Consider the following 15,110-nt stretch of genomic DNA (forward strand, 5'->3'; position numbering starts at 1 on the left):
TGGGGAGCGGGGGCAGCGGGATCGGGGGGCACCGGGAGCCGCCGAGGGATGGGGACGCCGGGATGAGGGGGCACCGGGAGCCGCCGGGGCCCAGGAGCAGCGGGCTGGGGTCACCCCGGAGCCCCTCGCCGGCCGGGCCGGGGCGGCGGGCGGTGTGGGAACGGGGCGCTCCGGGAAGGCGGCCGGGGCGCGGGGGGCATCGCCGACACCGGCTGGTGCCCCGGACCCTGGCAACGGGAGTCGGCGTGGACCCTCCCGGGAAGCGGGGCTGGGAGCCCGGGGGAGAAACGGGGCAGCAGGACAAACCCCCTCCCAAGATCGCTTCGTCCTCGTTGGCAAAGAGGGCGGAAAACCCACTGGCCCGGTGGTCCCGCATCCCGGGGCCGACGCGGCGAGGAGCTCGACGGAGAGCCAAGCGCCTCCCAAAGAGCAGGCGTTCACCAAGGGTGCCACCAACGCCATCGCCATCTCCAACGCCATCGCTGGGGCTGCAGAGCAGGACGGCCGGGGCCAGGCGCTGGGTGCAACACAAGGACCAGCTCCCAGGGCACCCGTCACCGGCAAGGATGGACGGGAGCCCGCAGGGAGGGTCCCGGGAATGCACAGGGTCTTGTCTGTGGATGCTACGCTCGCCCCCAGGGACCCCCGAGCTCCCGGCCAGTTTGGGCACGCGGTGGCGGTGCCTGATGGCAAACAAGAAGAAGCAAAAAGTAGATGGAAGGAAGGAAACTTTAACGTCTACCTCAGCGATTTGATCCCCGTGGACAGAGCCATAGTGGACACCAGGCCTGCCGGGTAAGATTTCCTGCCCTTGCACACAAGGGGGACGGTTTTCAGCTGACAGAGGGGAGATTGAGATGAGATCTTAGGCAGAAATGTTTTGCTGTGAGGGTGGGGAGGCCCTGGCCCAGGCTGCCCAGAGCAGGGGTGGCTGCCCCATCCCTGGAGGGGTTCAAGGCCAGGTTGGATGGGGCTTGGAGCCCCTGGTCCAGTGGGAGGTGGAACTGCATGGGCTTTGAAGTCCCTTCCAACCCAAACCATGATTCTATGAAATGCCTGCACCATTCATCTCTCCTACTCGCCTTTTCCTCCTGAACACTGCTCTCAGCCCCTTGGGAGGTGAGGGACCTGTCTCATGAAGGGACCCTCCCACGGGCGTGGTGGGTTTCTCCCCCATCCTGCAGGATAATGCATGGACATTCCCACAGCTCTGTCGGTGCTCACCTGTGAGCCAAGGTGAGGCCCCACACGGGAAGAAATGGGGCCAGGAAGGATGGAGACAACTAGGACAGGTTTCTGGTGGGCAGTGGGTGTCCGCTACAGGTGCCACCAGTGCACAGAAAAAGAGCCATGGCAGCTCAAAGCCATCAATGTGGTTTGGTCTTTGACTGCAAAGCCTGGAGCTGTGAAGGACCCGTCAGGTGAATCACACACCTGCCCAGGAGCAGACGTCAGTGGGCACGCCTTGTCCAAACAGGGGTGCGTCCCCAAGGGCGCTGCCTGGGGACGTGGCTGCGGGGAGCTGCTCTGGGTCCCCGGCACTGCAGGAGCCTGTGCCCTCAGAGTGTCGGCACCGTGCCAATCGGAACGTAAGGGCCAGCTCATGGCAATGGCTGGTGGCAGCTCTCGGTCATCAAATGGCATGTTAATTTTCTGCTTGAACCTTCTGGTCTCTCCCAGCCTCTCAGTGCTCTTGTGATCCTTGATGGAACACTGGACTAGAGCACTGAAAGCTTGTCCTGTGCCAGGCTCCGTTGTGCCTGCCCCTGGGCACTGCTTGCTGCTTGCTGAGCTTTGCTCACCGCGCTGCTGCTTGCCCAGCACCGTGTCCTGTCAGAAACAAGTGCTGGAGGAGCCTCTCCAAGGAGGAGCGGGATTCACAGGCCATACAGGTGAAGGCTGGGGGTGGCGAGGAGCCTTGCAGGGAGCCCTGGACCCCCTTTCAGAACACAACTGCACTGACTGCTCCCCAGGCTGCATCGCAGCCTCTCTGCGACAATCAATGTACCTGGGCGTAGCACTGGAGCAGGTTGCCAGAGCAGGGCAGGTGCCCTGCAGGTGCCCAGAGCATCGCGGGAGGGCACCCAGCACACCGGGATCCTTCCCTGCAGGAATCCCCGAAGCCAGAGGGATCAGCCTCACTCCTCAGGGCCTTTGCACTGTTGGCTTACCAAAGGAGCCAGGGGTCTGATCAGCCAGGGGTAGGGAGGGAAAAAGGTCTGTCAAAAAGGAGTGCATCGCCTTCCATGGGGCTGGGTGGCCACTTGCCCCTCCTCACCCTCTGCGCCCTCTCCTGACAAAGTCCCATTGCAGGGCTTTGCCTCCCTGTTCCACACCTGGCGATTCCCCCCTCCCTGTGCCCTTTCCCAACAGACTCCAAGGCTGGAGGTTGTCAGGAGTGCGACCGGCCATCGCCTCTGATCCCGTGTTGCCGTTTCCAGGTGCTCAGAGCAGCGGGTTCACGATGACCTCCCGACCACCACCATCATCATGTGCTTCGTGGATGAGGTGTGGTCCACGCTCCTGCGCTCCGTTCACAGTGTCCTCAGCAGGTCTCCTCCACACCTGATCGAAGAAGTCATTTTGGTGGATGACTTCAGCACTAAAGGTGGGTGAAGCTTCTGTCTTTATGAAACTAATATTATTTGGGGTCAAAATGCAATTGATTCTGTTTAATTCAATTCTGAGCAGTACAAAGAAATCACATTTTCTCCTTTCAATGTGCTGAAGCATGTCCCCAGCCGGCACTGTTATCTTCCAGATGAGGGGGACCAGAGGCCAGATGGGCACAGGGATGTGGCTGTGGCAGGTCGAGCTGTGGCACTGGCCCAGCAGCCTGCCAGGCGTTATCATTCATGACTCTCCCATTCCTGTTCGCTCACTTAAGCATTTACAGCTGGGCATCACTAAGCTGACACTCGTGCTCCTCTTTGCACGCATGCCAGGGGCTGGTGGAGGCACTGCTGTGGTCCAGGAGCACCAGGGAGCTGGTTGCCACCTGACACACGCATCTTCGGGGCATCCTGGCTTGAGGACTTCTGCGTTCATAGCATAGACACTGTCACCCTTCTCTGTGCAGTTTCCAGACAAGTGTCCTATGTTTCCCGTGATGGTGGCAGGGAGGAACAATATGCTTGGAGAACAGGGTGGTTGCAGTAAAAGCAGCGGTGAGGCGGGCATATGCGCCTGCACAGAGGCTTGGCATGCCTGCTCACAGGCTTTTTACATGATCACGAACCTCTGCTTTGCAGCACTTTGGCTCTCTGTTGTCTTCAGCCCTTAACAATTTAGGAATGATGTAATTTTCCAACTGCTGGTTCTTCAGGGAAAGGGCTGTCTCAGGCGAACTTCAGAGCTCATGCCACGCATGCAGAGCTTGCGATGCAGCAAGGCAGGGGGTGTAAAAAGAGGAAAACAGGCTCAGTTTGCTTATTTTTGAAAATAGTCATTAAAATATGTTCTTACCATTCCCCCTTGAAAGCAGCTTTTAAAGTTTACTCTTCGCTTTCCCTCTGTCTGTTCCTTGGCCAGTGCACATCTGGAACGCTGGGTTTGTGAATTACAACGAGCTGCAGTCGCTGTACAGCTCCATGTTGCTGCAATCCAGGGAGCAGCAGCAGCAATAACCTGCAGCAAACATGTCCAAAACGTCTCAGCTTTGGACCCTTCCAAGGCTTTTGCCTGGCTTTGGCAATGGAAACAGCTGTGTTCTCCTGGAGAAAACCGGAGTACCAGTGAAGCCCATCGTAAGGGAGGCTGTGGTCGTGCTGCAGAAGGAGCAGTGTGAGAGGGTGGCTGGCTCCAAAGGCAGCGCTCGGAGCAGCAGCACCCGTGGCATCGCCGCACGGGCTCCTCTGCAGAGGAGAGCTGCCCACAGACAGGACTCCAGTTCCCACAGCACCTTTCTCACTCCCTCTTTTTCCTGGGACTTAACCACCAACTGCCTCCACAGCCACAGAGAACCCTGGCAAAGCAACCTGAAGCGTAGCGGTGTGACACCACAAACCCTCATGCAGTTCAAACCTGGGCCGTGTCTTTAAATGTGGTGCTTAATACTGAAGCATTTGTAGAGTGCGAAGAAAATATTTTTATAGCCAAAGGCAAACAAGTCACAACCAGAATTGAACTGCAGTTACAGTGCCATGAAGAAAATAAATCATTTTGGAGTCTTTCGTAGAATGTTTTGTGTTGGAAGTGACCTTAAAGCCCATCCAGTTCCAACCCCCTGCCATGAAAGTGTGCCTGCTGCGTTTCACCCCTGGGAGTGGGTGTGAAAAGGGTAAGTCAACCTCACCCTCTCCTTCTCCTCCTCTGCAGAATACCTCAAGGAGGAGCTGGATAAATACATGTCGCGTTTCCCAAAAGTGAAGATCCTCCATCTCAAGGAGAGGCACGGTCTGATACGGGCCAGGTTGGCAGGAGCGGAGATCGCCAAAGGTAGGATGAAAACCATTTTACGCTTCCCGAGGTGCTCATAAACAGACTCCAGCGTTGAGGTTTGATCCCCTCCGGCAGAGCTATGGGCATCTTGTCCGTATGTAGAGCACAGGGCTCTGATGAGGGGATGAGCTGGGGCTTGTCGAGCCCCTCAGCACGGGATCTGCAGGCTGCAGTGGCCCAGGGGTCAAACCATGCTCTGGGCTGGGAGGGCCTGGGAGCCGCGGAGGGTCGTGGCACCATCGGCAGCACGCTGAGCCCACGGGGAAGCCAGCGGGACGGGGCACAGGGGCCTGATACAGCCCCGTCCTCTGCCTCAGGCACCGTCCTGACGTTCTTGGACTCACACGTGGAGTGCAACGTGGGGTGGCTGGAGCCGCTGCTCGAGAGGGTCCGCCTGAACCGGACCAAGGTCGCCTGCCCCGTCATCGAGGTCATCAGTGACAAGGACATGAGGTGAGGCAGCTCGTGCCCCTGGGAAACCCAAAATCCACGCTGGTGGGCTGAGCAAGACCTCTTACTGGGAACACCAGCGTGTTAGAGGGAGGTGCAGGTCCAGACCCCCAACTGCCCTTCAGCAGCGTTGCCCAGGGGCGGCACAGCGTTGCTGTACCCCAAAACTAACACTGGCAGCGGACACAGCCCCTTCATTTATTGCAAACACCCTTCTGCTTTTTCATGACTTTTAGCACATGAAGAGGATTCCTGGTGACATTCGTTAAAATCCTGTTTTAATTATGAACAGATATTCATCTTTACTCATTAAGGGTGACATTTCAATCAGGAATGTGACTCAGACTTAGTCATCGCGATCTTTTCCCCGTTTAGTTACATGACCGTGGACAACTTTCAGCGTGGGATTTTCACTTGGCCAATGAATTTTGGATGGAAGCAGATCCCACAAGAGGTCATCAAGAAAAATAACATCAAGGAAACTGATATAATAAGGTAAAAAAACCCCAAATGTGAGAGCTTTGTGAACAAAACTGTTACTTTGATAATAATTTAGGAGCAAAGGCTCCAAAGTCAGGTGATCCTAGCTGTCCTGTGCAGGCACAGGCACCATCCCTGAGCATTTCGCAGCCTACTGCTTGATGAAGACCAAGAGCAAGGACCTGCATGTGTATCAGGGCAGTCCAAGCACAGTTACAGGCTGGGCAGAGAATGGATGGGGAGGAGCCCTGAGGAGAAAGACTTGGGGTGCTGGGGGTGAGAAGCTCAACGTGAGCTGATGACATGTACTCAGAGCCCAGAAACCAACCATGTCCTGGGCTGCATCCAGAGCAGAGGGACCAGCAGGGAGGGAGGGGATCTTGCCCCTCTGCTGCGCTCTGTGAGACCCACCTGGAGCCCTGGGTCCAGTTCTGGAGTCCTCAGCACAGGGAGGACGTGGAGCTGTTGGAGCAAGTCCAGAGGAGGACGTGGAGATGCTCTGAGCGCTGGAGTACCTCACGCATGAGGCCAGGCTGAGAGAGTTGGGGTTGTTCAGCCTGGAGAAGAGAAGGCTGTGGGGAGACCTTAGAGCAGCTTCCAGTGCTGAAAGGGGCTCCAGGAAAGCTGGGGAGGGGCTCTGGGTCAGGGAGTGCAGGGACAGGGTGAAGGGAACAGTTTTGAGCTGAAAGAGGGGAGATTGAGATGAGATCTTAGGAAGAAATGTTTTCCTGAGAGGAACTGGATGGGCTTTGAGGTCTCTTCCAATCCAAACCATTCTATGATTCTGCGGAGGAACGGGAAGGCGTTTCCCAACCAGCAGACATGCCACTTGGCTTCTCTGTTCCCAGGTGCCCAGTCATGGCGGGTGGCCTGTTTTCCATTGATAAGAAGTATTTTTTTGAGCTCGGAACGTATGATCCAGGACTGGATGTTTGGGGAGGTGAAAATCTGGAGATTTCATTCAAGGTACATTGCTCTCAGCAGCCTATCCTGCACACCCACATCCCTGCCAGCCTGTCTGGGGTGCGTGGAGTTCAGCCTAGGGCTCCCCAGGGACAGCCCCGCGCTGGCGACCCCGGCACTCCCTGGATTTTACTCCTCTCCCTCCCTTCTGTCTTGCACAAAGCCAGCACGTGACGTTTGTCCATATTTCTCTTCCTCAGGTCTGGATGTGTGGAGGAGAGATTGAGATTGTTCCGTGCTCCAGAGTTGGTCACATTTTCAGGAACGACAATCCTTATTCCTTCCCCAAAGATCGGGTGAGAACAGTGGAGAGGAACCTGGCCCGTGTGGCAGAGGTCTGGCTGGACGAGTACAAGGACTTATTCTACGGCCACGCGTACCACTTGATCTTGAAAAACCTGGATGTCGGCAACCTGACCCAACAAATCCAGCTGCGAAAGAAGCTTCAGTGCAAAAGTTTCCGGTGGTACCTGGAGAACGTCTACCCAGACCTGGAAGCACCGCTGGTTAAAGCCAGTGGGCTGGTATGTACCCAAATGACTTGCTGTCTTTCATTTAACTGTGTTTTCAGTGGCTGGCGAGGGTGCATTCAAGTTCGCTGTCTCCAAGTTGCTTCCTTGGCATTTGGTAACGTGTTTGATCAGACCTTAGGCAGAAAGGTTTTGCTGTGAGGGTGGGGACTGGGTGGGCTTTGCGGTCCCTTCCAGCCCTCCCCATTCAATGATTCTGTGATTCTATGAGTATGTCCCTGTGGTCTGGATTCCCCCATGTTTTTATAAAGAAACAGGTCACAATTCCAGGAGATAATTTCCCTTTATAGAGCCACTGAAGTGTTTAAACACCAGCTGAGCTGCCCATACGACTGTGGGGCCACAGGCTGTGCCTCCAAGGGCAGGAGGTCCGGCATCCTCCCTGCCTGTGCAGCTCTTTGGCCAGGGCAGGAAAAAGCAATTCCTTTTTGGAGTGAGTTGGGCAGGAGGCTGGGGCCCAGGCACAGGCAGAGTTTGTGCCGGGTCTCAGCTGCCAGCAGAGCGCAGCAGAAATCTGCTTTTCCTCTGCCCAGGCAGCTCTGAGCTTCCTGCAGCTGGGAAGTCTCACAGAATCATAGAATCATGGAATGGTTTGGGATGGGAAGGACCTCGAAGCCCATCTAGTCCCAACCCCTGCCATGGGCAGGGACACCTCCCACTGGATCAGGGGCTCCAAGCCCCATCCAACCTGGCCTTGAACCCCTCCAGGGATGGGGCAGCCACCCCTGCTTTGGGCAGCCTGGGCCAGGGCCTCCCCACCCGCACGGTACAGAAACCTCACCTGCTCAACCCAGAAAAGTTACAGCATTGATTCCAACCAGTTGTAGTTGCAATAACCTAAGTAAATGCCTGGTTAGTCAGAAAAATTACAGTGATGCCAGGAATGAAAACTAAAGGGTTTCTGCCTTCCCCACCCATCCTGGTGTCCCGGTGCCGAGGCAGGAGCAGCACTTGCTGAGAGGAGGTGGCTGGGAGCCGGTGACCACAGGTTTGGCACAACCCAGGGAGCAAGAATAAGAACTGCGTGTCCTCTCCATCCTGCCAAGGTGCAGGGGCTGCAGTTACCGCGCCGCTCCTTCTGGGAGAAGCACAGCAGCCATTTGGCTGCATTTCAGGCTTGTCTGCGGGCCAAGGGCATAAAGTGAAAGTTCCCCATCACCAGGATCCCCAGGGACGGAGTCAGGCACTCCGCCAGCTGCAGTTGTGTTATTTTTACGATCCAGCCACGTGGGAGGGTGGCTCTGTGGCGGGCACGGACAGGGATGCCGTTCTTCCTCTGGGTGACCTCTCGGCACTCGTGGGAAGGCTATAGGAAACTGCTCATTCCAGGCTTTTCAGCGGATTATGGGCTGTGCATCCGTCCGGACACATCCGCCAGCCTTGGTGTGGCAGTGGCAGCCGCGCGCTGCTCCGAGCTCCCGGCTGGGGGCTGCCTGCGAGGGCAGCCGCTCCGGAACCGTGTGGCTGGGAGCCTGCGCCCCTGTGTTGCCTTTTGGCTTCAGTGAAACGTTGGCTTACAGGACATGTTTTAAGAACAATTACCCATAATAGTCATGAGCACATCAAGAAATGGAAATGTCCCGAGAACTATTCCCTTTTTCAGCTCTTTTGTGTCAATCGAAGCGATAAAACTTCATGTTGAATTCGTCACAGAGCTGTTGGACCTTTGTTTCAGCAGAACCAAACCTCAGCTTTTCAGAGGTGTTTGTGAGAATTTTCAAGAGGTTGCCTCGCTTTGTCCCGATTCAGGCCACCCGAATGATTCTTTTATCTTCATTCTCAAAATTTAATAGAGCAGAAAATGTTTTTTTCAGCCAGCTCTGCAAATTCCAGCTGTGCTGAACACCACCCAGAGTCACTTGTGAACTGATTTCTGAATGGCATGTTTTGTTCACCGGGATTAATTCATCAGTTCTTCAGAAATTCAGAAAGGGGGAAAAGGAACAACCTTTCTAAGGAATCTGAGATGTGAGCAGCACCAACTGATGCTCCGAGCTGATGCCTGCAGGTGGCAGCCACCCAGGCGCTCCACAGCCGTGAGACCCTGCAGTGTGTGGGCGTCAGCCCAGGAACTGGGGGGCTGGCATCGCTCAGTCCAGTGTTTTCCACTTTCCCATATGATCTCCCGTACTCCTGAGTGGCCTCTGAACCCGCTGTCCAAACAAGTTTAAGGAAACACCTCTTGCAGGGCGGGCGGTAGGGTGCTGCTCACAGGAGAGGGGTGGTTGCAGGAGGAAGAAGCAAAGAGACACCGAGCAAAGGAGCAAGAGCCTGATGCTCCCTCGCAGCTGGATACATGTTCAAGGAAACATCTGCTCACTCATGCTCTCTTTCTCCCCACCAGCACAAGGTAAAGGCAGCTGACTTAAAAACAGCTTCATGATGATGTTCCCGGTGTGTTTCCGCACTCAGGGGGTCCATGGCCACATTTCTCCATTGATGATGGGCACCAAGGCAACCAGCTTGGGTGGAAAACAGGAAGAGTTACAGGAGTGAGGCACTGAAAGGGTCACATGAAGTGATGGAACCGGTCCCCAGGGCCGGCAGTGAGGTCCACGTGCCTGAGCTGGGAGGAGCTGGAGCCAGGATGGGACCACCAGGCGCTTGCATTGGCTGTACACGGTAGCTGCTCAACCTCTTTCCCAATGGAGCAACGGGCAGGGATGCTGCAGTTGTTGCTGCTGGGAGCTGCAGGACAGGAACATTGGCTATGTCTAAAAAAAGCCCAAAGAAGAATATGTCTCATCCAGCCTTGAATGTTTCTGGAACGGGCCAGTTTCAAGTAGAAAAATGTGTAGTGAACCAGATGTGCATTTCCACACCGCTCCAAGGACGATGATGTGTCATCTCTGCCTCACTCAGTGAAGCGGGCAATATTAATCAGTGTCCTGGGAATCCAGCAGGTCAGCTGTAGTGTGGCGGCCTCTCCCCTTTCTTGGGAATGTATGCTTAAATTTGCCTTTTGTTGCTGTTTTCCAGCTTGTTAACACAGCCACGGCGAGATGTGTCACTGTGGAAAACACCACCCTAGCTTTTGAGGCGTGTGATGTGCACAGCAAGGTAAAGATCTGCTGCGTACTGTGCACAAAACACTCCTTAGTGCATGGCATGGAGCTCCTGTGCCTCTCCACAGCGATCTTCCCCCTCCCTGGGAGTAAATGCCATCCTTCCCACTGGGAAACATGGGCCACAGGATGCAGCAAGGGGCAAGATGTGCTCCAAAAAGCCTCTAGCCAGGCAAAAATCCCAGAACCAGCAAATTCAGCTGGACTAGGGAAGTTCGATAAAACCATGAGTCAGGGTGTGAGAATCATAGAATCACAGAATCACTAGGTTGGAAAGGACCCACAGGATCATCAAGTCCAACCATTCCCATCAGTCACTAAACCATGTCCCTCAGCACCTCATCCACCCGTCAGTGGGGAGAAATGTTTAAATACAAGCCCGTGTTTTGTGTGCCACTGCTCTCTGTCGCTATAGGGGAAGCAGCTGCTGTGGCCACCCTCTCCCATCCTTTGTGTTTCTTAGGCAGTTCCCTGCTAATTGCTCACAGCCCAGAGTGCAGGACGAGGATGAGTGCCAGGGTGCAGCCAGGGAGGTGCAAGCTGCAGTCAAGTTTGGGCTTCTGCGGTGGGAGTTGCTCCTCTAGAGCCTGCACCGGGGCTGTCCTGAGCCTTTTAGCTCTCTGAACCCTAGGAAAGGTCTTCCATGGGTTTCCTCATCCCCTGCTCCTGGGTGAGGGCAGGAGGAAGGCAAGGAGAGCCTCTGCCTGCTGCTTGCCAGTGCCGGGGGAAGGCAAACGGGATCTCAGCTCTCCCCCATCCCTCCCCACAGAACCAGAAGTTCAACTACACCTGGCTGAGGCTGATCCAGCACGGAGAGCTGTGCCTGGCCCCGGCCGGCACTGTGGGAGCGCTGGGGCTGCACCGCTGCCAGGGCAAGAACCACAGCCTGACGTGGCTGCACCGATCGCTGGCCGCCTTCCAGCCAGAGCTGGTGAGTGAATCCCGTGCTCCCTGGGTGGGTCAGCGTGCCGGTGTGTGCACTGATGGGCAGCTGGTCCTGGCTTTGCCAGAGACGCCTTTTCCCTTAGAGTGAAGCGTTAGTCCCCAGTGATGAGCATCCCAGTCACTGGGGAGATGCTGGCCGTGCCGAGGCATCCGCCCTGGCAGGGCTCTGCCCCCGCCTGCACAGCAGTGACAGCACGTCCCGGTTTTACATGGAAACCATCAACAGCACTTCCATGGAGACTGCTGGATACTGGCTGGCGTTCAGCTCACAGTGGCTTTGTAAAAGGAAGCCCTAATGGAAAGGAAAAGAATGGGCACTAACATTTATTACCTGCCCTGTAAAGCAAGAGAGTTGCAACTGCATCTCCATCAGCCTGGTGAGAGAAGTTGTCCAAAAGGCTATGAAATTCCCTTCTTTATTTTTATGAGGGACTCTTACTTTAAGGAAGAAAACAGGTAGCTAAGTTATACACTCGTGCTATCAACAAGTTCCCATTCCTCTGCAGTCTGAACAAATCACCCTTTTGGAGCTGGAAGGCTGCAGTGCTGAGGCAATCCGGGGTGATTTAGGGGAAATAAATGGAAACTGCCATCCACTCAGGAGTCCAGACAGCATTGTCGGTAGCCAGGTGGTTTTTATCTCCTGTTCCAGGCTGAGGTAGATGTTTGATGTTCTCCACCAGAGCTGGGGCTGGGCACAGAGAGCTGCTCCCGGCCAGAGCAGGGTCCAGGTCCCGCTGCCCTGGGGTGTGAGCGCTGTCATGGTGCCTGGGAATGGTGACATCGGCACTATGGCCACATCAGCCCTCACTGATGCCGGCAGCAGGAAGCCTGAAGAGGGGCTCGGTGGCTGGTGAACACTGGCTGAAGGAGTCACCGTGCCTTCTCCCCTGGCCTCACAGTCACTGTGTTGTATTAATGGTGGGAAACACATTTACTGTGTGCACAGAGATCCAGCTCCTGCCCAGACAAAGCCGCACGTGTCATTTCAGGAGTGTTTCCTCAGGGGGTTAACCCAATGATGGGGAGAAATGCTGCAGTGCCAGTCAGTGATGCAAAAATGTCCCTTACCCTTGGCGGCACATGCAGTGTTGCCTCACTGGCCACATGGGTTAAGCAGATAAAGCTGAGCAGATGTGAAAGGCAAAAGGATGGAGATCACTCAGACTCTTCATTCTTTGATAATCCAATTCACTGAGCTTCCTGGCTGAATTATCAAATGTCCCTTCCAGCACAGTAAATGTGCTTTGAGTTCATCAACCGAGAAACTCCAAGATAGGAAAATCAGTCTCCTGCCATCCGTGCCACTGTATTCAAACACCATCTGGAGTGGTTTCCTCTGCATGGGAATCGCCACTCGGATGGCGAGAGAACAGATCTTTCCATTTGCAGTGAAGGAAAAGCCACCAAGCACAGCGTGGTCTGATCCTGGCTCCGCAGCGGGTGCAGGTGTTGGATCCAGTCCCTGTAGGTCAGCAGAGAGATCTTATGCATTAGGAAAATGCAAAAAAGGAGACACCATAAAGAGCCAGACTTTCTTGGTGGGAAAACAGAGCTGCTGCCTAAGTCCTGCTACCTAAAACCCTCTCTCTCTCTCTCCCCTGCAGGCGGACCACATCATCTCGGAGCACCTCCAGCAGCCAGTGTGCTTGGAAGTGGATCCCTCTCACAAAGCCCTGAGGGTAAACGCCTGTGACTCCACAAATCCTTATCAGAAGTGGCAGTTTGGCAATTACTATGCAGACTGAAGGGAACACAGTGGAACCAGGAGCACAGCGTTTTCATCTGTGGATTCTGCAAGGACAGCTGTGTGACTGGTGCTAGCGACCACAGAACTGGAAGTCTGTTTCTAAATGCTAATTGAAATCCGTAATTTAAACCAGCATATTGAGAGGTCAGAACACCGAGAGCAGCACATCTGGTCTGGTGATGTCTGAAACAGCTGTGTTTTTCCCTCACTGTGAGAGACCGGCAAAAACTCAATTTTCTGTATTATTAAATGGAAATATTTTCTCAAGTTCCCTGTCCTACTCCAAGCCAACCTTTCTCAATTCCCCCCTGACAGCAGCATAACCAACAGAGATCCTTCCTGGGCTCTGTAAAGAGCAGATCAGGCTGCGTAGTCTCCCACAGCCTGGGAAATGGAAGTTTATCGACCACACATTACCTGGTCTGCCTGCTGGATCCTGTCCTGTAGGACCTGTTGCCTCACAGAGAGGAGCGTCAGGGTTCCCTTAGGCATCAATTGCTTGTCGATTGCTCATTCTTTTGGTAGCAGGAGGCAAACAGGGCTTGATAAGCTGCCCAGCAGCCAAGAGGCTGTGGAAGAAGCAGTGAGGATGCCTTGCCGGTTCCCTGTGGAGAGTGAGGATGTGTGCCTTGCTTAGCTTGGAGGAGAGGAGCTGCCAGGGAGATGAACCGGAGTTTCTCCTGCTTCTCGCTGGCAGCACAGACCAGGAGCCAGCCGAGGAGCACCTTGTCCAGGGTGGCCAGGCTGTCCCTGCCCCGGGGCTGGTGGGGCACTAGCTGTGTCCCCCAACCTCCATGGCTTTTTTCCCATTTTAGTTGGGAAGTTCCTGCTGTGGAGGCTGCTCGTGGTACAGCTGTGGTGCTGCAGGGGGAAGGCACTGCTTCTCCTCCACCCCTGCTGCCCTGTGCTGGGGATGGAGACTTCTCCAGCACAAGCCACTCTGGGTACGCAGGCTGAGCATTGCACTCATGTCTCATGGACCACAGCTGTGCCTCCACTGTCCCACGTTCACGAGCCTCTCCTACCTCCCCTTTGATTCTCCAGAATGAAAACGGCATAACATCACCTCTCGTGCAGCGGACCAATGCTGACAGTGCCTGACAGGCTCGGGCTGCCAAAATATTGACTGGCCCAACAGATTTTCCCAGTTGGCTCCTATTCCAACTGTCTTCCTGATTTTCCCTGCCTCGCTCAGTGTGGCTACCCTGCAGCCACCATCAGAAGAATGACACAGATGTTGTTTGTGCCGTCAGCTTTGATCAGGAGCGTGAGTTTTGTCGCATTCTGTTTGCTGACATTCAATCACTTCTCACTGAGCAGACACCAATCGGTCATCTGTCACGGTCACATCCCATTGCCAGGACTGTCACTTGCGCTCCGGCTCCCCATTCATGTCGCTGTTCACTTCCATGTCGATGTCGTGTGCTTAAAGACCGGAGCGAGCCGCCGGGGCTGCTGGCAGCGAGCGCTGGCCCCGCTCTCACACGCATCGAGGGGTGCTCAGATGGCACCAGCCAGCCCAGCCTGCCAGAAACAGGAGTGCATTTTCCAGCTCGCTCGGCACACATGGGAGGCACAAACCAGCCCATCCCCAGCACCATCTGGAGAGCAGGAGATCTCCAGGGACTGCGTCACACCTCGGGCTGCTCCGGGGTGTGGGGCTGTGCAGGATTTGAGGGGGGTGAGGAAAGGGAGGAAGGCATCACTGAGTCAGTGATTCTATGACAAGCGATGGGATGAGAGGAAGTGGCCTCAGGCTGTGCCAGGGGAGGTTTAGACTGGATATTAGGAAAAATGTTTTTCTGAAAGAATGAGGAGGCCCTGGCCCAGGCTGCCCAGAGCAGGGGTGGCTGCCCCATCCCTGGAGGGGTTCAATCCAGGTTGATGGGGCTTGGAGCCCCTGATCCAGTGGGAGGTGCCCCTGCCCAGGGCAGGACTGGATGGGCTTTGAGATCCTCAAGCCCTTCTCGGATGCTGTGACTCTGAGATGTGTCGCTCTTACGGGAACCGCAACGGGAGCAGCAGCGGGCGGGCAGCTGTCAGCCGGCAAACAAACCCGCAGTATAAGTTGGTACAAGCAAACCCCAGAACTTACACAAACCAAAGTGCGAATAAACAAGTCTGAATGGCACAATGAGGGCTGTGTCTGGTCTGTACAATACAGACTTGACATTTATTATTATTTTCACGAATAAATAATTGCCTTTATGTAGAACAAGAAAAGTCAAGATTATATTCAGCGCTGCTGGAGATGCAAAACCAATCCTTAAAAAAGTGCTTATGGCTGAAGGAGGCCACTGCGGCTGAAGCTGGCATCTACCTCCGTTCTTACCTCCTCTCCCTTTGTCAGCTGCTCTCAGCTTTCCCAGATGCTTTCTAGGGTGACATTTGCAAAGACAAATCTGTCTGAAAAATAGTTAAAAACAGACTGCTTAAGGAATCCAGCCACCCATGGGAGGTGTCCAGGATGCAGGGTGGGGAACAGGC

General features: G+C 55.0%; 1 protein-coding gene across 1 annotated transcript; it reads left to right on the plus strand.

Moving 5' to 3' along the window:
- The first annotated feature begins 511 nt into the window (after window positions 1-511).
- GALNT5 (polypeptide N-acetylgalactosaminyltransferase 5) lies at window positions 512-12,917 on the plus strand. Its single transcript, XM_069861826.1, has 10 exons — window positions 512-795; window positions 2,442-2,608; window positions 4,318-4,437; window positions 4,758-4,893; window positions 5,266-5,385; window positions 6,219-6,336; window positions 6,534-6,857; window positions 9,843-9,923; window positions 10,698-10,859; window positions 12,481-12,917. The coding sequence occupies exons 1-10, from the start codon at window positions 599-601 to the stop codon at window positions 12,619-12,621; spliced, it is 1,566 nt and encodes a 521-aa protein (XP_069717927.1). The 5' UTR covers window positions 512-598; the 3' UTR covers window positions 12,622-12,917.
- The last annotated feature ends 2,193 nt before the right edge of the window (window positions 12,918-15,110 follow it).

This window comes from Phaenicophaeus curvirostris, chromosome 7, assembly GCF_032191515.1.
Source record: "Phaenicophaeus curvirostris isolate KB17595 chromosome 7, BPBGC_Pcur_1.0, whole genome shotgun sequence".
Classification (NCBI taxonomy): domain Eukaryota; kingdom Metazoa; phylum Chordata; class Aves; order Cuculiformes; family Cuculidae; genus Phaenicophaeus; species Phaenicophaeus curvirostris.

What these genes read in the sequence shown, in the direction of transcription:
- GALNT5 (XM_069861826.1), top strand. Translation starts at nt 599, where the DNA reads ATGCACAGGGTCTTGTCTGTGGATGCTACGCTCGCCCCCAGGGACCCC. An exon ending in GTGGACACCAGGCCTGCCGG is followed by an intron (nt 796 to 2,441) that starts GTAAGATTTCCT and finishes TGCCGTTTCCAG; the next exon opens with GTGCTCAGAGCAGCGGGTTC. An exon ending in ATCTGGAGATTTCATTCAAG is followed by an intron (nt 6,337 to 6,533) that starts GTACATTGCTCT and finishes TCTCTTCCTCAG; the next exon opens with GTCTGGATGTGTGGAGGAGA.